Below are 25,852 nucleotides of genomic sequence, written 5' to 3'. Positions count from 1 at the left end.
AAGATTTTTTTACAGTTTTATTAAAGCCTAACAAATAATCTTAGAAACGCAATTTTTGGAAGAACCACTTGTTCTTGCCCTGTTTGTATCTCTCTTCAAACTTCACTCTAGTCTGGAAACGCGCCTTCTTCCTCTTCATGGGATCTTTAAGATCCTTAGCATTCACTTTGACGTCAGTCAAGTCTGTTACAGAGTAACGGGTGGGCATAAGGTGATTGTAGTTCAATGTCTGTAACAAAATTAATTTCATGTAGTCATTATTCCAAACTACAGTTTATCAAGTGGATTGACAATACAAGTACATTAAAAATTGACCATACTACTGTTCAGATATAATATCAAAAAACTGTTAGTCTTAAGAATACTAGGATAGCATTTATGAACTAAATACTTTGACAATGCAGAGTGTAGTTAGTAAAGAACATTATTCTGAAGAGTGAGTCTAAACAAACTAAACTTGAATTGTAAAGTTAATTTGACAACAGTGGATCAAATTGACAAAATATTAAAATTTGGGAATAGTTCATGCATTATTTTGACAGTGTTTTCCATTACCAAATCTAGTACATTTGTGTTTGCTCAGATGTAATTAAAATTGTAGAGTAATACAGGCTCAGGACTTATTGCAGCATTGCCAAAGTTAGCCTGATCGGGCAGATCTACCTCATTTCCAATAACTTCACCCCCCTTCTCTCCTCCCATCTCAATCTACCCCATTATTAAGGTAGTAAAGAAAGACCCCTAATAGTTGCCCATTCTTTCAATTTTTTTGAAAAATGGGAAATTTTAAAGTGCTTTTTTTGTACTTAATTCACCTAATTTAAGGTCCTTTGGTATAAATATGTTCTTTGCTGTGCATTGGAACCCTCCTGGAGCAAAATAAAAAATTGCCGAAATTGTATTTTGTCAAAATGCTATTTTGACAATTTTTGAATGATTTTTGATGTTTAACTTTTTTACTGAACTTGAACTCTTATAGATTTCACTAACGCCATTAGAAAGAGGATAAAAAATACTACAAAATGAGCCCAAACTGGCATCTCTAGCTCCTCATGTTACAGAGATATTCATATTCAAAAATAAAAAAACGTTTTGCCACACTGACTTATTGACAAAGTTTTGACTTACCTTAATGAAAGGCTTGATTTTGCTTCTTTTGTGCATTTTTCCTTTACCCATCCTTTTGTGGATTTTACGGGGGTACCTGTCGATGCCAGCCACCAAGGCATGCCCATAGGGTTTGTCCCCAGTACCGTCGTCGTAGTTCTTGACTACGATGGCTTTTCGGCCAGCGTACCGTCCACCTAGGACTAGTACGACTTTACCAGGCTTCATAATCTTACCCATTTTGACCTAAAAATAACCAACACTATAGTTAATACTCTTAAGACCCTGCAAAATGTTGAAAACAGAAAGGTCTAAACAAGAATCACATAACCAAACTTTTGTTTTAGGTTGAGATTAACAAATTTTTTGCATTAAGACGTAAAAATTTGATCGTGAACAAATTAAACAGACCTTTCTAAATGGTTTTATACCACTTCTTGTTTGAATTTAGTTAATACTTTAAGGATGTTTAAAGATTTTAATTTTCGTACTTACGGGTATGTTTTCCTTTCGGTCACTTTATGAAAAAGAACTCCAGATGTCGCCACGTTTGAAAATAACTGTCAAAGTAAGGATGGATGAAAGACTTTTGACAGAGTGAATTGATCGCGCAGTCGACCATTGAGCAGTAAAGTCTTAGACTTGGATGATTAATTTAATTCTGGTTTAATATTCATCAGATATTTTTTAATTTAATAACGTACATTGTATTGTATGCAATAATTATAAACATTACTTATTACTTCAATAAATAATAATCAACATTTGTAATTATTTTAATAATGAATGGATGAATCCTAATTTGGTAGACCTATCATTTTGATGGTAGAATAATTTTCGGAAATCCCACCGCTAAAAGGTGGGTACTGTATATCTGTAGACAGTTCAGCTTTTGGAACCCAAAGGTGTCTTTATCGAACCGCGACATAGGTAGTGCGCGCTCGAAGTTTGAAAATCGCTCGCAAAAGTGCGATAAACATTCCGATCCAATGGAAAAAATTGTTTGTAGCTTTATTTTTAGTTGTACATGACTGGGAACTGCAAATTCTTTGAGTTTTGACGGTAAACTGTGAAGGACATATCATACAAGGTAAGCTCAATAAAGAATTTTTTTAGCTTTCAAATTATTTATTAAATTGTAAAAATAAAGTAGTATTGCATTTTGCGAGTATTGCTATACTTTTGGCTGAGTGCTAACTGGATGGTAACAAAAAAGTATAATTTATGACCTCAAAGCAATTATTAATTATTAACGCTCTCCAGTTTTGTTGGTTTTATGCTCATTTTATGCTAATTAAAAGATGAAGGTATTTTTAATACAAAAAGAAAAGTTTACGAATTACTAAAGAAACATTCACCATCAGATGAAAAAATACGACAGTGCTAAACGGAGGCTAATGTAGTATGTATAAAAGGTAGTTGTTATTGTTAACCTTCTTTGTGGCAAACCACATTTGTTAATATTTTATGTCAAAGTTAATTATTATAATATATATATAATATAATAATTTTATGTATATGTATCCAGTTTGTATAGACAAAACCAAATGCGGAAAACCAAATAAATGTATATTACAATTTCGTAATAATCAACTACCCACGCAAGTCAAGAAGGATACGGAATGATTAAAAACAAATATTTAAATATTCATAATTAAACTAATTCTCGTCTCACATTTTCCACCTCCTGTAGGGTGAGTGACCGTTGGGATTTGAATGAAAGTTAATTGATTTCATTTTCAAACTATGCTCTAAATTGTAAATAATATTGATTAACACTGTAATTAAGAAAAATTCTAAAACCTTTTAGTGTTAATATCAATAATAAAAGCGCGCTGTTGTTACTTTGTTATTATACACAACAATGTCAGTAGAATGTAGTTTATTATTATTAAAATAATGCAGGAGGATTTCTCATTTCTTGGCAATAAATTAACAAATGCGTCATGTCAAGTCACCGTGATTTAAATCATATCACAGAGATAATCTCATTTTCATAAAGGCATTACTTTATTACTTTATAAAATAAGCTAATAAACGTGATTTCTTATAGTAAAGTACGATTTTTATGAATACTGACATTAGACGTAGTATAAATGATTATCAAGAGTACTCTTCAAAGTTTTGAAATTTTGATGTAATTTGAGATGTTGATTATTTAGCTTTTTCAATAAAAGAGTTATTTTATATAAAAATTCTGCTAAATAATCTAGGATTGTTTATTTTACTATAACCCTTGATGATGAAATAAATACAATTTATGTATAAGTAAGTAGGAATAAATGATATCCAATATAAGACAACAAGAAACTAATGTACTTGGAATACAAGCACAATCTAAGTTTTTTTATTGTATTTGTGAAGCAATAGTCAAGATGAAACAATAAACTGAACTTACGAAACAATCAGTGCGGCTTACCTTCAAATTACAATTGTACAAAAATTCCTCAGAAATACTTTATTACTGTGTCGCCCATATTGCTGGTTTGCAACCATTTTTATCTCCCTCTCTGATTAGGATACTCGATGTAGTATTTAATTGGCCAATTGTTCGAGTACAGTAATGTTTAAAATCTTTGTTTTGTGAGATTTATAACACCTGTTAAAAGCTATAATATTCGAGACTCGGGATTTAGTAACAGTTTGATACAATTGTGAGCAGTTAGTGCTAAGTAATCATATTCAATGTAAGTGATTTGTTTTAAACAACAATTTACGATCTTTAAACATAACATTGTTCATTTGATATTGTATATAACCGTTAGTTAATTCAGTATAAATTTTCGGACGTGACATACCTCAAAAGCATCAGTTTGTCATAAATCATTTATTAATCCTCTTAAAATGCAGTAGAAATCCGATTAATTTTGAATTAAGCTTAATAATAAAACTGGTTGATTATTGGTTAAACCGTATACGGTACCGTATTTTAAGTGAAGATAAGTAATCGGTTTTCGATCTTTGCAGCTCCTTAATTCATTCATAACAAAACCAGTAAACATGTGAAGAGGATTTCAATTTGACAGCAGTACATTAAAACCGGTTCCCAAAAATCGAGTGGTAGCCAAGGTTATTTCAACAAATAAAAATGTTTGAGGGTTCAAAAATTCCAACTGACAAGCGAATAAATTGCTCGTCAAAAATGAATGGAGCACCACCTTTTTACTTTGTTAAGTGGGTGTTTCTTCGAAAGGATTATTTGAATTTGATGCATCTTTGAAAGATCAAAAACTTGTTTCTGCTTTAATTTAAACAACAAAATTTATCTCAATTTTCATTAATTAACCATTTTGAATCAGGGACTACAATCCAAAATCGAAATCTACTAAACTGTAGTAATAAATGATTTGTTTTCAGTTAGGTTCATACCAGTTCTTTCTAGATAATAATTAACTAAATTCACCCATAAACTCAGCTTAATCTAATTACTTGACATTTTGAGTACATATTAGTAAAGAAAAAATTTGAAGTTAATATTAACAAAAGCCATGTTTTACCACATAGGTATATTACAACACAATTAAAATCCGTGATAGTAATAAAACAATCAGTTTATCTACAATCATGGCAAAGTGTGTTTTTTTAAATAATTCAGCGCATACCTACATATTATGATAATGTTAATCGATCAGGGTATAATAGATTTTAAATAAATTAATAAATGTTTAAGAGTGGATTGTATAAAATGCATTTTAGACACAAGTAAATTAAAAATCAATAATGCAGAGATCCGAACAATTTTTTTATAAACTAACGAGTAGCATAATTAAAACATGTTATAACAAAAACCGATCTATCATGCATTACTTTAAATACTAACCATAACAGATCAATCAAGCAATTTACAATGTTAGGTGATAATTAATTAAATTGTTATGGAAGTTGAAATTACAAGATACACTTGCTTTGTGGAAAAGTTTATTGAATATGTAATTGTATGCAAATTAAATACAGAAACGTACCGTTAAATAAAATTTAAATTTTTATTTTTAGATGTCGGCCAAATTATTCCGAATGCTGACCAGACGCAAAACTGACATTGGAGAAAGCACAAGTGAAATGGCTCGATGTCTTAATGTAATCGACTTGACCGCTTTAGGAGTTGGGGCTACTTTAGGTTAGTAGAAAATCATATAAAAATGCAAATTAAACAAACGATAAAACTGAAAATGTCTATAAATACGAATTTCAAAAATCAATCAATATTTCAATAATCCTGTATAGAATCCTTTTGATTTCTGTTAAATTCATAGATTCCTAATTTTCTATAACTTAAAGTGATTTATAAAAAAATTCAGAAAATTCTTATTCTTACTTAATTCTATAAAAGTTTTTCAATACAAATATTATATTAGTATATTAAAACGACATTGAATGAACTTTTAAACTTTGCAATTATCTAATAATACAATGGATTTTGACTAAATAATTATTCAAATATTCTGCAGAGATTACTTACAGACATTAAATAATTTCTTTTATAAAGAAAATCAGAAAATGCTTAATTATTAGTTCTGTTAACTTAGATTAACAAAAAAAAACTGTTAAAACAAATTTGTAAAACTTAGTAAAAGTAAAATTAGTATTAGTCCATTTAAAGTTGTATTAATATTTTTTTTAACTTAATAATTGTGTAGTTTATTATTTATTAATTATCTCATCAAACCATGAGAATTGCAAACTTTCCTAACCTATTCATAGAAACGACCGCAGGATAATGTCCGAACCAATATTAGATAGGTAGGTAAATAATAATTTTAATTTATTAAGTCTAATAAGCTACTGTTAGCAAGTTATTCTGCAAACCTTTCTCCATCTCATATTTTACTTATATTACAATTTATTTCAGGACTTGGAGTATATGTCCTTGCTGGAGCAGTGGCCAAAACCATTGCAGGACCTGCGGTATGTTTGTCTTTTTTGGTAGCAGCTGTGGCTAGCGCTTTTGCAGGTTGGTACAATTGAAAAAACATCATTATTACACATATTTTCCCACAATAGCATAACAATTCACCAAATTGGTTTCAAATAATAACAACAACCGGACACATAACATTGTTTTTTGCCACCAATTAGGTCTTACCATATATTAACCATAATGTTTTAGGATTATTATTCATCCATATCAGCTAAATAGTTATGATTGAAGAATGTAATTTTCAGTTGAAGGTTTTACGAGACTGTAAGGTCATAGTTTTATGAATACAAATTTAAAACAAATAGGTTTTGATTAATAAGCACCTCAATCGAGTATTACCTTGCATGTCACTAAATCGATAAAACTTCTAGTGTTCATATTATTTGAGTGAAACTATTCACTTCAACAAATATCAAGTACATACACTAACCAGAGTTTAATGAAGAGAATCAGAATCCTATCAAACATTATTTTCTTAGATTTTAAATTAAAATAAATAGTTTTGACACACCTCAACCTTACAATACTAAAAATAATCGTGATTTTAATAATTCAATTAATTAATTACGGTTTTAGTTGAAAAACGCTAACTGATAGTCCGTTTGAATAACTCTGCTGTGGTATTGTGGTCATGGTCAAAATTTGTCCTCATAAATACCATCGCGTTTTCAGGTTCAATACGTTTTGGACTAAATAATAATGCAAACAAGTCGAAACCGGATTGTTGCAAAAATATTCGTGCACTAAATTTGGCTAAAATTCTGAAAATTTTACCATCAAATTGTTATAAAAATGTAGTATGTACTTTTAAATACGTTTTTATTTTTTTAGACTTTCTGAGACTATTATACACAGTATTCAAAATAAACGTCTTATTGATAAATGAAATCGAATAGGTATATTTTATGCTTGAAATCTCAAAAAAACTGTACAATTAGTGTCTTACCTAATTATAAACAGATTGATAATTAGCAGCTTAAATTATTAAAACATGTTTTTGTAGGTCTTTGTTATGCAGAATTTGCGGCAAGAGTACCCAAGGCAGGATCCGCCTACGTTTACAGCTACGTTACTGTAGGAGAATTCATCGCTTTTGTTATTGGTTGGAATTTAATTTTGGAATATGTTATTGGTAAGTTTTCTTGAAAAAAAACACACAATAAAAACCTAACCTACACTCCAGATATCTTGAATTTGAATAAAGTAGCATTTATTCGATTTAAAAAGAATAAAATACAATAATGAAAAAATTACTGTATCTTTCAGGTACTGCCAGTGTAGCAAGAGGTTTAAGTAACTACATAGACGCCTTGGTCGAAAAGCAGATTTCTGCAGCTTTTCGTGAATGGATGCCAATGGACATATCATTTTTAAGTTCATACGCTGACATTTTATCATTCGTTTTAGTTTTAGTTTTGACAGGTGAGTGTGCATCTCACATGAAACATTTGTTTATGGTTTTCAGGTATACCCGTAAAATGGTTTATGAATTTTCATTATACTGTTGCTTTTACCTTGAAAAAAAAACTAAATACCGACTTGGTTATTCATTCACGTCGTCCCAGTTTCAGTAACAATTGCAATATTTCTGCCATATCTACAACAGCTGCGTACTTTCTACTGCAAACTTTTTTCTCTTATCTTTTGTTCATAAAAAGTTAATTTCGTCACTGGATTATTAAGAAAAAAAACCATGCAAATTACTGTAGACTATGCATATAAATGCCTCGAGGTGTAACATTAAATATTTCATGTCAAGTTGAACCAGTTTAATAATATCGTTGTAGTATTGCTTGGTTAAACTAAACCAATACATTGCGTACGTTATGTAACTAGTCTGGACTGTAAATTACATATTTACGGATACTAAGGAATCTTAACTACGTGGTATTTGATATTATTAATAAGAAGGGTTGCAAAATAATTTCAAGCAAATGTTGTAACTATGTGGGATTTAATTTACTTAAAAATGTTCATTTTACAGCTTTATACATGAGACAAGTGTAGTAGAAAGTCTTTTATTGCAGTTTTAATTACTCTGAGCAAATATTTGAAAAAGTGAAATTTTGTTTTTTTTTAGGTTTATTAGCATTTGGGGTAAAGGAATCCTCAGTACTAAACAACATATTTACTGTACTCAATTTATTAACAGTGGGCCTTGTGATTGTCGCCGGATCAATTAAAGGTAAGTAGTATCATTAGCAAAAAATTCGGCTTTATTAGTTCAAAATTCAATTACTATGTGGAGAAAACCCAAAATACAGCCTAGTTGCGTGATAATCAATATTAAAAGTTCATCATCAAGTTAGATTTACCATATACTTAAAATATATTATAAACTAAATGGTTTATTTTAGCTGATACGGACAACTGGAAAATAAAAGAAGAAAACGTTCCCGAAGGTTATGGAACTGGAGGATTTTTGCCCTATGGCATCGCCGGAGTAATGACAGGAGCTGCGAAATGTTTCTATGGTTTCGTAGGATTCGATGCCGTAGCCACTACAGGGGAAGAAGCCAAAAATCCACAAAGGGACATTCCCTTAGCGATTGTGATCAGCTTGCTCGTGATTTTCGGCGCTTACTTTGGAGTTTCCACTGTTCTTACCATGATGTGGCCTTATTACGATCAAGTTTGTATTTGTCAATGTTCCAAAACTATCCATATGGAGAATTGGTTTTAGGATGTGGACGCTCCATTTCCTTATGTCTTTAACCAAGTGGGGTGGTTCACAATCAAATGGATCGTAACTAGCGGAGCTGTTTTTGCCCTTTGTACTAGTTTACTAGGAGCCATGTTTCCATTACCGAGGATCATTTACGCCATGGCTAATGATGGGATAGTATTTAAGAAGTTGGGAAGTATTCATCCTTGGACTCAGACACCTCTAATAGCCACAATTCTATCAGGGTTTTTATCTGGTAAGCTGAACGCGTACCAATATGAGTGCACCTTAAACGGAACTAATTTTCAGGTTTTATGGCAATGATATTTGACCTGGACCAACTCATCGATATGATGTCAATTGGAACTTTAATGGCTTACACTATTGTCGCTGTTTGTGTACTAATTTTAAGGTAAATGATTGTCTCAAAAGAATAAATAGCATCTACTTAATTACATTTTAGATATAAAGTAGACCAGGAAAAGACAATAAAATGTTTTGACAAGGAACCCAAACCTCCAAAATCATTTATGAGAGGCTTCGTGGATGTTTTTAATTTAAATAACAACAAAGAACCGGATGAACATACTTCTCTTATTGTCAACTGGAGTATAGTGATATACAGTAAGTGAAATGCAGGGTTACTGCATTCTAATACTGCAGCAACTACCTTAATACTTTTTAGGTGCTTTTGCTCTCCTTTTTGCTGCTATATTAGTGCATGTCCCAGAAACCATGTTTGCGGACACTTTCTACTTATTTGGTTTTATTGTTAGTTTAGTGGCTATGATTGTCCTTCTAGTAGTCATGGTCAGGCAACCAGTAGTTGACGCAAAACTCTCTTTCAAAGTATGTTCTGTATTCAAAAACACTTAAAATAAAAACGTAAACGCTGATTTCATTGCAGGTACCGCTGGTTCCTTACATTCCATGCATTAGTGTATTATACAATGTATATTTAATGTTGCTGTTAGATTTGAACACTTGGATCAGGTTTTTGGGATGGCTCGTTATAGGTACGTCTCATTAAGTTTATTCTTATTAAGAGCTAATAAGGATTGAATGTAGGTTTCTTGATCTACTTCTTCTATGGGATTAGAAATAGCGTGGAAGGAGAGAGGCTGAGAATTCAAGATCAGCAGTTGACTCTAACAAGCAATTCGGAAGTAAAAAAAAACTCGATAACTAATGGGTCTTACTCAGCTTATGATCCTGAGTGATACTGTGGAAGAAGGTCAAAATGGTAATTCTTAACGGTTGCATTAGATGAAGTTCCTGAATTTACAGAGTAAATTCTCTGATAAATTTAATGAATACAAGTCAATGTAACTCTTGCAACCACATCATATTAATTGTAACTACTATAACACTAATATAAGAGTATTATTGTTACTGTTAAGGCCAGCTTTAGACAATAATTAATCAATCGCTAGTATTATAGATTATATTTTTAGGCAAAAAGCAGGCACTTTTGCATCAAAACTGGTTGTGATATCGTATACAATCTTAATTTTATGTACAGTATTTAAGTATTTGTAAATTCTTTTTAATACATTTTAACATTTTACTAAGATGGTAGTTTATTAGAATATTTTATTTCTTAATCGTTTCAGATTGCAACCAAATTATATGTAACTAAAACACAGCATCTAGTAAGACCTCTCGATTTTACTCAAAAAATAATCAAGGATACCCTATAATTCACATTTTTTCGGATAAGGTTTTCAAGAATGAAACTGACGTTTTAAATATATTTAAAAAATATAAGATTAGCAGGAAATCATTGAAAACAAAACGTAATACGAGTATTTATTTCATAAAATGTAGTAAATGCAATAAGACGTAGTAATTGAATAATAATTGCTTTACTACGTCTTACTTGCGAATAATCACATAATTAAAAAAGCAATTTAGCTAAATTTTTAGTTTACCTATACAGGGTGTTTATTAGTAAATTTTGAGAAAAATAAATATAGAGTTGCAATGTTAGGGTGGACCAAATATTCTAATCTATTAATTAGTCTTAGATCGTTGACCTCTACAATTCACCAGACTCGACTATTGTCGCTTAAGTACAATACTACAATTTCCACACTTTTATTGAAATAATTAATGTAAGCTTTTGCGATGGTAACTAACAATTAACGGACTCTTTAACAAGTTTGCTCATGCAATCAATAAAATTCCAGTTAATAAATTAGTACAATGTAACGTTGAATCAATAAGCTATAATCATTCAACTATGGCTGTCAAAAAGAAGCAAAACTTGAGCCTGAAATGCCAACATCATATGCGAAGTTACATTTCTGGTATAAACAAAACCAAACTGCCTCGTGTTAGTACTCTTTCGAAATGCACTGGATTCAGAGAAGTTGTTATCTTTTAGTGCGTTTGTTAAAAAAATGTATATAAAGTGAACATCTTTTCATTATTTATATTTAAAAAACAGTGTTAGAACACGTGAGAGTACAAGGGTAAGTTTGTTTTTTGTTCGAAGACGTGGTTTACGATAATCCTGGTAGTCTTGCCAACTTGTGAAAACTAAAGTGCTTTTTATGTTCAGTTTCTCTACTTCCCCTAAAAAATCCAATAATTAATTTTTTGTCATATATCACTAATATTTCTATTCTATATTATTTTGTTATCTGATGCAATCAAGTTTAAATAAAATCATCAAAATTAACAACCTGATAAGATGGTGATGGATAAAAATTGGTTCTTACCACGAGTGTACTCTTATTAGATTTGTTTACTGGTTGTTTATACTATATTTTGAAAAAAAAGATCACTGCCTCATATGAATTAAAACAAATGATGACAGATAGTACGAATATTAAAAAAGTAATCAAAGTTTTGGTTTAATTAAAATGAAATCACATAAAAGTCGATAGTCCTCAGGGTTTAGCATAAAGTGCTTATAATTCAGATAAAAAATTCTTGAACTGTCAAATTTTAACTTTTCAACTCGGTTTAAAAGTCTGTTAGTCCAATTCTGAGTTTACAAATAAATTTTTCAGTTAAGTGTTAAACTAAAAGTTTATTTATTTTGAATCCATGACAATAACAAACTATTAAACATTAACTTTCTGTTGCATGAAATTTAACAACACAATGAAACTTTTTCTAGACCTTTTTCAATCGCTTGTTTAATATTTATTATTAACACTTGTAAGTTTCAATTGCCAGTGAAACACTGTTGTGCTATTACGTCAGAACTAAGCTAGCAAATTTTTATCTTTGATTACCTGGCTATAAATAAGCGGTGCATTTTACTTCGTCCAAAAACTAAAATATTATGCAATTTTTTCAATAATATTGAAATAAAAAAAATTGTTGGTTTAGTCTATTTTATTATATTTAAGTTTTTCATTTCATTTACATTTTTACTGGATGACGCAATTTTAATAAATCAAGATGTGCATAATAGTAAAGTTTTTTCCATAAATACTCTTCTTCGTACATTTTTGCTTGGAACGAGTATTGATATACCAAATAAAACATTTTCAAAAATAATTCTATAGCGTAAACGACTTTAAGAGGATCAATATAATGCATTCAAATATCAGTCCATTATTTTCTTTTTGAGTTTTGTCTGGTTTTTATTCTTCATAGTTCCTCATAATTATTGAACGGCTGGAATTTTATACAATTTTTGAGAGATAACAGATAAATAATAAATGTAAATATAAGATAATTTTAGGTATAATATACCTACATACGGTGTGGTTACACGTGTTCTGCTTTATGGTCTCATCAGACCAAAACACACAGACCGCTAAAGAAATCATGTTCATGTGTCATATAATGTTATTTAATTAATATTTTAATTATTGATAACTTTTGATGATAGTACAGCCGGGTCAAACAATATAAGAGAAATTTTGCACAAGTTTAACATTTATGATTACCGTAATGCATTTTTCTATTAACGTCATGGATTTACCTACACTATAATAATACTGACCGAATGTTACATCAGAAAACTGAAATCCTAAGCCGGGAGATTGAACTTGAGACGCCTGCAAAGTATATATCAGAATTCAATATTTTTAAGTGATTTGCGTTGTCCAGCCACGAATACTTATAAGTAATTAATAATTATGATTTTTGTAACATACTTTTTTAAGATGATTTTCTTTAGTATTGCCGTCATACGACTCATTTGAGTTGCTATCTCCCGGACTATTATATCATATCGTAACCACGTCCTCGTGCTAAGGTGTTTGCTTTTCGGTTATTCATTCATTGCCATGGTATTCTGAGTCAGAACAGTATTAAAGATAGTGAAAAATTAGGTTAAAGTGAATGTTTAGTGATTTGAAATTTGTTTTTTTCAAATAGTTATTTATTTAATTTATTGGTCCTCAATATTTAGTGGTTTGCCGAAATTTAAACCTACCTTTTGCTCTCTCTCTACTCTCGCAGAATTATTACCTCTGTAATTCGGAGGTTACCTTATTCTGTATTGTAACAGGCAAAATCAGTTTTTTGACCTATTACATAAAATCTTTAAGCGAGAGAAAACCGAATCTTTGACGGAGTTTATTAACAGATCAATAGCAGAGCCCGTTTAGTTTATTCATAACAATTAGTGCCAATTGTTGTCAATATCACTAATTACTACAAACCGTCTGGCCTTCGTAAAAGAACACTTTCAATTTAGTATCCAGTAGAATCAATAGAACAAATTTTCAAAATGGCTATTATGGAGGAAATTCGATATGTCTTCAATATTGGTAAGCATTTTTCAGTCTATTTAGTTTAACTTAATTACCTAACCTGTCAACCTAAAAAAGTATGGTTTAAAAATACCTGAAACTGATCCGCATTATTAACCGTCCACGTGGTGACACGTTTTGCTTCCACCTTAGACACGATTTACCTAATACAAATCTTATCCTAACAGAGATACCTAACCCAAAGATCAAAATTATTTAAATAACTGCCGCATAAAATCTTAATCACTGTATGCCAAAATGCTGGAGAATTGAAGCTTATAAATATCAAATGGATTAGATTAACTTAATCTCTTATATCTTGCTTTATTATTCAATTGATGTTCTTCAAATAAGCTTTTTGTTGTAATACATTTTTGAATGAAGAACAATATTAAAGAAAATAAACTTTTAAAATGCTTTTGATTAATGACCCAAGGTACAAAAGGGGTTGACTGTTATCTAACAGAACAAGATGTTAATTAAAAAACTTTGATATCCATTTGATTTGGCCAAGTCTAATACAATTAAGTATAGCTTTAAACCCAAAAATAAGTAATAAACTGAAACTGCTACTACAAAAGAGTTGAAATATGTTTTTTCCTTAGTTTCTTCTTAAAATGATGACCGCGACACAACGCATTTTAATATCTTATTATTGACTTTTAAAAACAGGTCAACAACTTATTACATTTTACAAAAAGTCAACAAACCAGTAGACAAAGTAAATAATACAATCGATGAGAAACAAAATACCTAAACTGTCCCATTATTTACCAATATACTTTGAATTGAATTCTAATGATACAGTGCAAATCCACTTATCTTGTCTACAAAAATGGGATTGTTATCTGCGAACATTGCAATGCATCATTGTTGAAAATTACCCGAAGAAAAACGTGTGCGGTTTTCCAGAATCGACGGAAAAAATGCGGCTACCTTCCTGGAGCGAAACGCACAAATCCTTAAGCAGGAAGAAACTGATTTTGCAAAATGACGACACCAAATTGGCCAAAGTTCTGTCAACGTTAGATCTTACAGCCCTTGGAGTTGGAAGTACTTTAGGTGTTGGAGTTTACGTTTTGGCAGGAGAAGTCGCTAAAAATACTGCAGGACCGGCTGTGATTATTTCGTTTTTAATTGCTGCGTTAGCATCCATATTAGCAGGTAAGAACCACCTCTTTCATAAATTAAGTGTTCAAAATAAAATGAAACATTCTCAGTTTGTCACGCCATCGCCAGAAGCAAATATAATACCGTAATTTGTTTTTGCATAGTGGCTAACTGTACAGCTTAAACAATATCACTTTTGTTTTACATTAGCTGCTAAAAGTTTAATTCAGCAGAAATCAACTCTTTCAATTATATCATAACCACTTACGAGCATATTTTTACAGTCAGCAAATAGATTAAATAAATTAAACTCGTGGATGTAAACATCTTTTGATAATTTTTGTAGGAAATGGTTCCATTACACAATCATGCTTCCATAGAAACACTGATAAAAAACTGGCAACATGGAATAGCTACCCTAATCATATTGCATCATTTTATTTTGTATACTGTATAATTTAATAATCATAAAATAAAAAAAATACAATATTAACACCTTTTTTCAGGTTTATGCTATGCAGAATTTGGTGCTAGAGTCCCCAAAGCAGGTTCAGCCTATGTTTACAGCTATGTCTGCATAGGGGAATTTTTTGCATTTATTATAGGCTGGAATCTTATACTTGAGTATCTAATAGGTAAGGAAAAACAACTAGATTTGCGTCTTTATAATAAAAAAATTTTGGTTTACCACATTAACAAACGTTTTTGTATGATTATTTTCAACTTAAAAATTCTTACTTTGGCATTTTAGGATCGGCATCATGTCTAAAGGCTTTATTCCTATATTTCGATAATTTGGCGGATAACTCGATGTCCACGTTCTTCAACGAGACGATGCCAATTGGAAGTGTTCAAGTAGGAGGTTACGCCGATATTTTTTCGTTAACACTCTCTATAGTATTCGCTGGTAAGACTTTTCAATCAAAAATTAACTTGATTGCAATATTAAATTTTCAGTTGCGTTAGCATTCGGAGCCAAAGAGTCTTCGCTGGTGAACAACGTGTTCACTTTCGTTAATATTTGTATAGTATTATTAGTTATTACGTCTGGAATATTTAAGTGTGAGTACTCTGTTTATGCTACTGCTAGCAATTACAGTTAATGGTTTATGAATTATTGCAGCTGATCCAAAGAATTGGAATCGAACTGCCAAAGAGGCAATGGGAATTGGATTAGGTGGTTTTGCACCGTATGGTATTAAGGGAATTATAAAGGGGGCTGCCAAGTGCTTTTATGGGTTTATAGGATTTGACTGCATTGCAACAGCAGGTAGAACGCACACTTCCCAAACAATCAACGTGATAATTAAAACAAATCTTGACTGAGCAGGAGAAGAAGCCAAGACTCCGCAAAAATCCATTCCAATCGGAGTAGTAATGTCATTGTTGATCGTTTTTCTGGCTTATTTCGGAATGTCCACGGTTTTAACGATGATGTTACCATATTACGCACAAGACACTACCGCTCCATTGCCTCACGTTTATGAACAAATCGGGTGGACGGCAGTGAAGTATATTGTCAGTATTGGTGCATGCTGTGGGCTGTTTTCAAGGTACTGAATCACGACACGTAACGAATTTAGTTATTGATATCACACTTTGCAGTTTACTTGGGGCTATGTTCCCACTTCCTCGAATTATTTATGCTATGGCATCAGACGGATTACTCTTTAAGTCTTTAGCCAAGGTACATCCAAAGTTCCAAACTCCGTTTGCTGGTACACTTCTTGCAGGAGCAGTGACAGGTACGGTGTACCAATATCTTATCTAAATAAAGTGCTGAATTACAAATTTTGCAGGTATCTTGGCTTGTATCTTCAATCTCAATAGTTTAACAGATATGATGTCAATCGGAACATTGTTGGCTTATTCCATGGTAGCAGCCTGTGTTTTGGTCTTACGGTTAGTAGTATCTTACATCTTGAACTAAATGTTATTAACATAATTTCAATTTATAGGTATGCTCCAGATTCGAAGAAATCAGACACCTCTGAAACAATGACCTTTAAGTCCTTCCTGAAGGAAACTTTCGCATCCAAAACTACATATCCTACTAAAGTAACTTCGTCTGTGGTATCTTGGTTAATAATAATATTTTGTAAGTCTCTGGGATGAAAGCAAGTGATGACTTAATTGGGATTGTTTAATTGTAGTTACCTGTTGCTTTGTGTTATCCGGAATCATGACTGTCTTTGAGGACAGTCTGTACAAAGGCGAGTTGTGGTTAATTAGTATTTGCCTTGTGATGGGAACTTTCCTTTTTTTGTTGTTGCTGAGTGTTTCTTACCAACCAACATCCGATGTAAAGCTGGGTTTTGCAGTAAGATTTTTTACCACACCTTAAAATATGAGAATACTTAAAAACTATTTTTGTTTATAGGTACCATTTGTGCCCTGGATTCCTGGCGTTAGTATATTCATCAACATTTACTTGATGACCAATATCAGCAAGGATACATGGATAAAATACACTTACTGGATACTAATAGGTAAATAGCTTTACAAGACCAATTAGCAATCACTAATGTAAACATGTTCAGGATTAGTGATATATTTCACTTATGGAATATGGCACAGCACCGAGAGATCACCACCGTTAAACGTTACAAAGTCAAACTCTCCAGGAAAACAAAATGGACATGCTAATGGCGATCTTACCTACTACGGAGCTACCGTTGCCACTAAAACTGATGTGACTGAAGAACGCCTGTAATTATAAGTTGGACAACTAAAAAGACAGATAATTAAACGTGCTCTCGAAGTGATATCAAATATTGATACATAACTAATAATTGGTTTAAATTTAAAACACTTTGTTGATTCACAATAATCGACATGAATGCTGTAAAATTTTATATTCGTAAAGTAATTTTTCTTAAAGTCACTGATCTCTTACCCTATAAAGGACCGAACGATATAAGTGGCTGAATAAACAAGTATTGTCTTTTTTATTTATGACATTATACATTTTTATTAAACAAATTTGCAAAACTATTATGAATTTTGTATACTCAAAAATTAATAAAAGCATAAGTATTTAAGTACACATGGTAACACCCCCCCTGTTTGAAACCCAACTCAATTAATTTTTAACCACCTGTAATCAAATTGATAAACGTACAATTTTCTTTAAAATTCAGATTTCGGTTTTAAACTTTGTAAAGTTAAACTGATTTTCTAAAAGGTTTATTAAAAAACTGTGGTGCTGTCAGTTGATTTAATTGAAACAGTACAAAATCAACGTTAAGAAACTAAAATTCGATCAAAAATATACATTCTAGTCAATTTGTCAGCAGTTAGTATCTAATATTTCTTAAAATAACAAATTAGCGTTTATAATATAAGTAAAAATAAAATAACAGTTACTGTATACATAGATATTTGTGGTAAAGTAGGTACGGACTGGAATTCTAGGTTTCTTACCGTATTAAAGCTTATGCTTAAAACCTCAATCAAGTCTCTCGTAATCTCTAACATATCCTCTTAAACTATTTGGAAGTCCGTAAAATCCGTATACTGAAAACCCTGAAAAACCACTCATTACCTTTTCGTTACTAATTATTATTGCTTTCGTGCAACACATATACACAGCTAAAATCTTATATGCCCAACCTAATTACTAAATGTTAGACAAGCATTAACCAGAGTAGAGATTCGAAGTCTCAACACTTAATAAAATCAGACACCTTATCAAAAATAAATAAATTACTAGGAGATGCTATTAAAGCAAAGCAATGAAGCAACAACAACACCTCAAGCAAAACAACAAGGGAAAACAAAATCACACAGAACGAAAAAAACAAATAAGGAATTGGTCAGATTTACGTGAGTATTTTGACAAACACACCTTCAAAAGGTTTTCAGGTCAAGATGGAGTATTACAACTATTTACTTGAGGTTTACTATTGTAAGTTGATGAAGAGACTTCATTTCAAACTTTCCCTTCTCAATGCCTCAATACTTTGAAATATGTCGCTCATTTTCTGTTTGTGATTAACCTCGTCGTCATCCTTAGTAAAGGCGCTACCCAACGACTTTGACAAGCGACGTTTCAAAACTTGATCGTCCAGGTTTTTCAACTTAATACTGTCAAAAACGTTTGCCATCTTATTTTTATGTTCACTACGAGGGGAGTTTAGAGGTGTTTTGGGTAATTTAGATTCATCTTCTGACGTTGAAGCTTTAAAAGACTCGTCGACACTTTTACTACCTCGCAATATAGGCTTAGGTTGTGTTGGAGATTTCGTATCATCACGAGCATTTCTAGTTTCGTAGAAAAATTTAAGTTTTTCCCTGGCCTTTTTTCGATCTATATTATCATCTATTACGTTCTCATTTGGGACTGTTGGTTTTGGGTCTACGATTACCACCGCTTTACGTGGTGGCGCCAAGAAGTTAGGAACTGCCGGAGTGTTCTGGATTTTTTTGTTTAATAAATTGATAAACTCTTTATACTCTTTAGTACCCACTTTCAAGTTATCATCAGAGGCAGTTACGTGATCTGTAGGATCGATTTCTTTGATTTGTTTCTGAACGTGTCGGAGATTTACTGTTTTTAGCATGTCCTCAGTGGGAGGTGAAGACCGATCATCTGCAACGAATTCAGAAGTTTCATCTTGTGGAAGTTGTGAACTAGCAGTGTTTAAAGGTTTTTCTATTGGTGTAATACTTCCTGACTCAGTAACGCGAATTTCATCTAAAGGTTTCATGTCGGGAGGGGAAGGAATTTCAAACTTTGTGTCAGGCGTTTCTTCAATATTGGACATTGCATTGTTATCATTATTCGAAAGTTGCTCTTCAACCTCTTGTTTTTCCACGTCAACTGCTGGTTCATGTGATGTTTCAAGGTTATGTTCGGGGTTAGGTTCTAAAGGAAGACTCACACTAGAAACATCGGGAAAACTAAGACGCTTAGGATCAGCAACAGGGGTTACAACATCTGAGCAATGCACATCGGCTACCACATCTTCAAGATGTGGCGCCACAGCGGACATATTGGACAAAGTACCAGCAGACAACTTTCTTTCGTTTAACATTTCGTTATCTAAAACATCATCCAACTGCGCAATGGCCGTTTCCTTGTCTAGAATCTCGTCCAGTTGCGCAATTACCGCCTGATGTTGCACCTCTATGGGTTCAACTTGTTCGAAAATAGTCGGAGGCGGAAGTGGAGCGAGCTTTTTCTTGGTGCTTAGTCGCTTTGGATGGATTTCGGCAGTTTCAGTATGCACGAAAGTAGGATTCGAAATGCCGTTGGTCACTTTCGATTGCCCGTTTGTAAGATTGGCATTATAATGACCGTTTTGGCTTATTGGTAGTGGTTTACGTTGGCATGCGCATATAATATACATCGGGCAGCCTAAAGATTTGTTTAAATGTTTCGTTAGTACGTCGCTAAAGACAATGATTGATCAAAGTAATGTGTGATACCCCTCAAAGCACGTAAGAAAAAACAGTCAAACGTTAAAGAATAAAATAACACCCAATCAAATGTATGCCACAATATTTAAAAACACCATCAAAACCGTGCAAAACAAGATTTTAAAACACTTACCGATCAGCATCCAGACAGCAAATCTCACCCATGTCATATAGTCTAGCATCAGCATTAAATAAATATTCACTAAAATACTGAGCGCTGGAATTAATGGAACCAAAGGTACCTAAAAATAAACACAAGATTTAGTACACTTTCTACACTGACACAGTTTAATGTTGCCGGTCATTAAACGACACTTCCAGACAGATAAATACCTTGAAAGACAATTCTTTTCTAGACTGTGGTTGTGTCATTAACGATATTAAGATAATCACAGTAAGACCCACAATGATAGATGCCACAACAATGGCCCATGTTTCTCCATTCAAAACGTACGACCCCATGTAAATTACGGACAATCCAATTCCGACACACAATATACCTGTTAACAAATCAGTAATTATATGGTGCTGGAAAAAAAAGTAAACATGCCTTACAGTATAGAAACACTTCCACAGCTACAATGTTTTCAGTGATGCGGTTCGGTTGTTTGATACTGCAGTTTATGATGTACTTTAATGATCGAACAAAAGTTGCCGATTCATTGTTTAACAGTTCTTCATGATCGCTGGTAGTGGGACCGTCAAAATTTTGTCGAATACCATCATCATTGTATCTGTAAATTAAAAATTGAGTAATTTATATTGGAAATCCAATGCTCAATAACTGGATCCGTGAAAATACTAAAAGCAATTGAAGATTGAACTGTAATACTTACTTAAAATAAAAAACAAGTTATAGATTTTGCCTACTATACCCCTACTGATTTGAAAATACAACAACAAAACAAAATGCTAAACCAAACTACCAACATACCTAAACGGTTAAAAAGTTCTGTAAGGGTGTCTGAAATCTAACTGGAATAGTATGAAACGGTAAAATGTTAATTTATAACGATTAGCAGCAATTTAAACTTTTTGAAAATGACGTAATCTAAAAGTCTGAACTACATTTTTAAAATGACATGGTTGCATCTTTTCAGTCAAGTTTCAGACATTCTGTCATACAAGTTTTTCAAGTAAACAATAAATTCACTTAGTTTCAAAAGATAATATATACAACTTATTAATTGCTGAAGAAACCAAAAATACTAGTTTAGTGAATCCAATAAGTACAACTAAAATCGAGTATGTATAAAAAAGATGGACTACTTTTGTGTGATGAGTACTACTTCACTACTACTTACTTATCATCAACACTACTTTCACTACTGATGCTCTCAGTATCCGAAGAAGAGGTTTTAACGGGTACATACACTTTTTTCGCTTCCTCCTTATATCTAAGAACAAAACATGGTTAGGGTTGAAAAGCTAAGCATTAACAAAGGCAACTACTTCGGCCGTCCCTTATAAACAAATTAATCAACTATCTTGCAAACAAAATATAATATTTTGGTTCAAAAATTCGACGCAAGCTACGTGTTAAAAAAAAAGCCCAAAAGTTTGAACATCAAGCACTGTTTGATGGTAAACAAGTACTAAAAGACAACACAATAAAACAAAAGCAATTGGACTGCTAATAAGTAATAAAATAATATAAAAAGTAGCTAATTTGGAATAATAAAAAAGGCAAGTTTCAAATATTGAAAAAACTTACCGTAAAAGTAAAACACTGGCAGCCACAATTGTATAAGCCTGCAATGTTCCTATAGACATCATGTTAACTAATTGAGAAAGGTCAAACAGTGCTGCCATAAGACCTTTAAAAATAAATTTCTTGGTGGTAAATCAGATTTTACTGAGTATCTGAAATTACCTGTTAAAAGTCCCGCCAATAGAGTTCCAACCACAGGAGATTGGAACTTTGGATGTACTTTAGCCAAAAACTTAAATACCAATCCGTCAGAGGCCATGGCGTATATAATTCTTGGTAGAGGAAACATTGCACCAAATAAACTATTAAGTACAACAAACAATACAAATTTATAGTTGACATTTTTGAGGCGTAATACCTGGCACAAAGTCCAAAAAGAGCGCCTATGGCAACTATCCACTTTGCCCAGTCCCATCCAACGGCCTCAAAAGCTCTGGGAATAGGCGCGTTAAAGTCCTAAAAACATTGGTAAATAATGATCCAATAAAAAGTGGTGCTGCAAAAAATAGTACCTGAAGGTAATAAGGTACCATCAAGGTCAACACGGTAGAAACTCCAAAATAAGCCAAAAAAATAATTAAAAGCGAAACTACGATAGAGGTTGGGATAGCTTTTCGGGGGTTTTTCACTTCTTCGCCTGTCGTCGCAATACAGTCAAAACCGACAAAACCATAGAAACAAGTTGCAGCACCTAAAAAAATGTTTTTTCTTAAAATATGAAACTAGTAATTTATATTTGAGCTAAAATAAATTGTTTGGTACTTTTGGCTTATTTTACCCTATAAGAATAATGAATAACATCTACACTCTTACCTTTAATCATTCCTTCAACACCCCATGGAAAAAATCCTCCATTTCCAATTATTGTCGAATTAGTCTCATTAGTATTATTAGGAGAAATACGCCAGTTTGCCGGATCAGCTAAATACCGTAAAGGTTCCCTGTATTAATAATTTATTTCCAAACATGTGTTGCAAAACTTACCGTGAAGAGATCCTGCGATTATTATAAACAAAACTACGCCAATATTTAGGCACGTTATGACATTATTAGCTTTGCTGCTTTCTTTAAGCCCAAACGCTAACCCGACTAAAAAAGTAGGTTAAATCAACCTGTTTCCAAATAAAATGTTAACTAAGGCACTTACTAGCAAGCAGTATAGATATTCCAAACGAGAAAAAGTCAAAATAAGAAGCAAGGTAGGCTACATGGATTGGAGCAATTTCCGAAAACGTGTTTTGTAATGTGTTGTTGATCAAAGTATCCAAATAAAGACTTAAACCGCGGGCCACACTTGCAGAACCTTATAACAACAAAATTTTAAATATACAAGTGTTATAACTAACTTTTGCATTTACCTATCACATATTCTAAAATTAGATTCCATCCTATCACAAAGGCTATAAACTCTCCAACACAAACGTAGCTGTAAATGTACGCGGATCCAGCTCGGGGTGCCCTTGCCCCAAATTCTGCATAGCATAATCCTAAAAATAATATTAATATGCAATCTTTTTAAAATCTAGAAACATTTTAGCTGATCAAACAATACCAATAAAAAATTTAGGACCAGATGTTGAAAATTGGTTAAACCATAAAAGTCAATCTACAATCTTAACCTACTGATTATAAAACAATTAAAGAATCATAATATTTAAAAAATAGTAGTCACTCATGGGATGTGATTTTTTTCTCATTGTTTTAACAAGCAATCCGACACAGAAAAAGATTAGCTTAATTATCAAATTAAAATGTGATTTTGCTGACGTCATACACCTCGCACAGTCTAATCTAAATTTGACTGACAATAGGTATTTGGAAATTAATAGCATTCATTATCATTTATTGCTTTATATCAAGGCAAAAACATGTGTTAAAGATTAGGGTAGATAAGTAAGCTCAGTAATTTAATCTCCGGTAATTGTACTCTGACGTTGAAGAGAATGAAGCAAGATGAATAATTTTTATTATCTGATACCAAAATACAATCACATAAAGCAAAAAATTCTTCAAATTGGGCTCTTACCTGCAAATACGGACGCAATCGCTGCGATCAAAAAACTTAAGATAACAGAAGGACCGGCAGTATCTTTGGCAACTTGACCTGCTAAAACGTACACTCCAACTCCGAGGGTGCTGCCAACCCCCAAAGCTGTCAAATCAAACACATTGAGAATGCGGCTTAGACGAGTTTCTTCTACATTAACTGGGTCAATCACTTTCTTTCGTGTCAGGATCTTCCATATTCTACCCATTGCGGATATTGTCTAGCAGGCTGAAAGTTTGAAGAAATGTCAATTTGCTTGATATCAGTTTAATATGTGATCATGATTGCAAAAAAGTCGATTAGTTAAAGTTTTAGTCAGTCACTAAAACTTGAACAAATTGATAAAACAGTGATTTACACAACATAATGAGTATAAACTTGTTTTATTCATTGAATCAGCATTACTTAGTAAATAACTACCTACATTATTAAATATTAACTATTGAAATACGGTTTTCTATAGTTGCTTAAAATTGCACTAGATCTAAAGTCTATCTGCTAAAGTTCTCAGTAAAATATCATACAAATTTTCAATTGGTATTAAAAGAAAACAATGATTTCTTGTCTGAGTCATATTTGTACTAACAAATATCCTACAAACAAACTTTATAAGATTATAACAATAATAAAAACTGAGAAATTAAAGTAGCTATGAGTATTTATGTATTTAAAAAACTTATCCTAAAAATTATCTATAAAACAGTTTAAAAAATTACCCATATGTACTTCCACTTCTCAATAATTAAAACCGGGCAATGACTTACCAGATAATAATGTATATTATTGTGTATTCTGATATAGTAAATTACACTTTTTCTAGTAAAAGCTAAACTAAACCCTTGACTAAAACTGAATTTCACAATGTAACAGTGCAATAATGAAACTTTAGACTATGAGTAAAATTACTTTGAAGAAAATTGATAAATCAGTGGAATTTTTAGAAATACATAGTGACATCATATTTCAAAATTTTATTTTAATGCATATCTTGATGCTTAAATTTTGATTAAAACATTTTCTAAGGTTTCAAGTTATTGATTGCCTCTATTATAGGTATAGTTAATTCTTATATGCAATTGGCTTAATAAAATAGTACTTTATCAGTTACCATAAGAGCAAATAATGATTAAGTTTGTGTTGCTGTACCCAACTTTGATATCATTAATATCAATCAGCTTAAAATGCAGAAATTAATATTATAGATATAAAACAATGACAATAAACTGAAAAATACATTGCAAGTTTTGAAAAAGAAACTGTAGCTTTCTAGAAAAAATCTTCCAGAATCTTATGTTAGTTGCCTATATTTCTTCAGAGAGTTTAACTACTTTCTTAATTAATGTTAATAATTAACTTTTTCCTAGATCCCAAGTGAGGTGAAAATTATTAGGCTTGCTAACTAAACTAGTAAAGAAGTTTAGGCTTTCGAGTAAAGATTTCAAAATGTAGGTATATTGTTCTAATGATGAACTAATAGAATTAATTCCAAATAATGTGATAGTGATTTAATACTACGCTGCCCCTTGAACCTTCCCACAGATATAATTTTACACTGTTAATATATTTAACATAAAATAATAATCAGACTATAAACTTACCAGATCTTTTTCTTTAATTGATTCCAGTGCACTTCCTACCACTTTGTTCTATCATCACTAATTTGCTTTATCCTGATATTTTACTCAGTAAAACAGACTTTTCCTACAATGACGTTAGAAATAAGTTGTTGTTTTTAGAACAATAGAACTGAATGTTAATTAGAATTGTGTGTTTTTAAGACGCATACCACAAAAGCCAATCTGTGCTTTTATAAAATATAAACAAGGAAACTTCATATCTGAACTCACCCAGAAATGCGATAAATTAGTATCGGAGTACTAATAATTCATTCAAAATTAGCGATTTTTTACGCCCAATTTGGTTTCTGATAACACTTATCAATTTTTATTAAAAGTAAACAAAGAACATGTGATGTGACAGTTGACATTGACACATTAAACAAAAGACACTAATGTCATCACAGTCATATAAAAACAATCAAAAGATTTTGAATAGGTGGCTATTTCGTTTTAACTCTAGCAATATGAAACAGACAACGCAACACATGAGAGAGATAAATAAAACAGTTTGCATACGAGCGAGAGAGATAGACATG

General features: G+C 31.8%; 4 protein-coding genes across 8 annotated transcripts; 2 read left to right on the top strand and 2 right to left on the bottom strand.

The window, feature by feature from the left end:
• Window positions 1-2: 2 nt before the first annotated feature.
• On the bottom strand, window positions 3-1,685 carry RpL27 (ribosomal protein L27). 2 transcript variants are annotated; one of them, XM_081977498.1, is made up of 3 exons: window positions 1,603-1,685; window positions 1,129-1,353; window positions 3-229 (listed from the first exon to the last, which is right to left on the bottom strand). In XM_081977498.1, exons 2-3 carry the CDS (start codon window positions 1,345-1,347, stop codon window positions 41-43), a joined length of 408 nt encoding a protein of 135 aa, XP_081833624.1. In that variant the 5' UTR covers window positions 1,348-1,353; window positions 1,603-1,685; the 3' UTR covers window positions 3-40. The 2 variants fall into 2 exon arrangements, with proteins under 2 accessions (XP_081833624.1, XP_081833625.1); XM_081977499.1 differs by having other exon boundaries at window positions 1,519-1,632.
• Window positions 1,686-1,999: 314 nt separating this feature from the next.
• On the top strand, window positions 2,000-10,261 carry LOC145727686 (high affinity cationic amino acid transporter 1-like). Of its 2 annotated transcripts, XM_081977479.1 has the most exons (14): window positions 2,000-2,197; window positions 5,101-5,224; window positions 5,957-6,058; window positions 7,029-7,157; window positions 7,292-7,447; window positions 8,106-8,210; window positions 8,383-8,657; window positions 8,709-8,946; window positions 9,000-9,102; window positions 9,154-9,314; window positions 9,376-9,539; window positions 9,598-9,706; window positions 9,759-9,950; window positions 9,995-10,261. In XM_081977479.1, the coding sequence occupies exons 2-13, from the start codon at window positions 5,101-5,103 to the stop codon at window positions 9,908-9,910; spliced, it is 1,818 nt and encodes a 605-aa protein (XP_081833605.1). In that variant the 5' UTR covers window positions 2,000-2,197; the 3' UTR covers window positions 9,911-9,950; window positions 9,995-10,261. The 2 variants fall into 2 exon arrangements, with proteins under 2 accessions (XP_081833605.1, XP_081833606.1); XM_081977480.1 differs by lacking the exon at window positions 2,000-2,197 and adding an exon at window positions 3,630-3,794 and having other exon boundaries at window positions 9,759-10,261.
• Window positions 10,262-10,961: 700 nt separating this feature from the next.
• On the top strand, window positions 10,962-17,513 carry LOC145727685 (cationic amino acid transporter 2-like). 2 transcript variants are annotated; one of them, XM_081977477.1, is made up of 13 exons: window positions 10,962-11,164; window positions 14,321-14,572; window positions 15,025-15,153; window positions 15,270-15,425; window positions 15,476-15,580; window positions 15,642-15,788; window positions 15,849-16,071; window positions 16,124-16,263; window positions 16,318-16,420; window positions 16,477-16,616; window positions 16,672-16,838; window positions 16,899-17,007; window positions 17,059-17,513. In XM_081977477.1, exons 2-13 carry the CDS (start codon window positions 14,335-14,337, stop codon window positions 17,229-17,231), a joined length of 1,830 nt encoding a protein of 609 aa, XP_081833603.1. In that variant the 5' UTR covers window positions 10,962-11,164; window positions 14,321-14,334; the 3' UTR covers window positions 17,232-17,513. The 2 variants fall into 2 exon arrangements, with proteins under 2 accessions (XP_081833603.1, XP_081833602.1); XM_081977476.1 differs by lacking the exon at window positions 10,962-11,164 and adding an exon at window positions 12,923-13,426.
• A 208-nt stretch (window positions 17,514-17,721) lies between these two features.
• LOC145727681 (high affinity cationic amino acid transporter 1-like) lies at window positions 17,722-25,701 on the bottom strand. 2 transcript variants are annotated; one of them, XM_081977461.1, is made up of 16 exons: window positions 25,545-25,701; window positions 25,296-25,398; window positions 23,677-23,925; window positions 23,009-23,137; window positions 22,798-22,953; window positions 22,635-22,739; window positions 22,464-22,571; window positions 22,163-22,341; window positions 22,009-22,106; window positions 21,813-21,952; window positions 21,654-21,756; window positions 21,244-21,336; window positions 20,495-20,673; window positions 20,273-20,439; window positions 20,073-20,181; window positions 17,722-19,877 (listed from the first exon to the last, which is right to left on the bottom strand). In XM_081977461.1, the coding sequence occupies exons 3-16, from the start codon at window positions 23,903-23,905 to the stop codon at window positions 18,445-18,447; spliced, it is 3,228 nt and encodes a 1,075-aa protein (XP_081833587.1). In that variant the 5' UTR covers window positions 23,906-23,925; window positions 25,296-25,398; window positions 25,545-25,701; the 3' UTR covers window positions 17,722-18,444. The 2 variants fall into 2 exon arrangements, with proteins under 2 accessions (XP_081833587.1, XP_081833588.1); XM_081977462.1 differs by lacking the exon at window positions 21,244-21,336.
• Between the last annotated feature and the right edge of the window lie 151 nt (window positions 25,702-25,852).

Source organism: Ips typographus, linkage group LG4 (assembly GCF_016097725.1).
Source record: "Ips typographus isolate SLU linkage group LG4, UJ_Ityp_2.0, whole genome shotgun sequence".
Lineage (NCBI taxonomy): Eukaryota > Metazoa > Arthropoda > Insecta > Coleoptera > Curculionidae > Ips > Ips typographus.
This window is presented reverse-complemented; position numbering and strand designations above follow the sequence as displayed.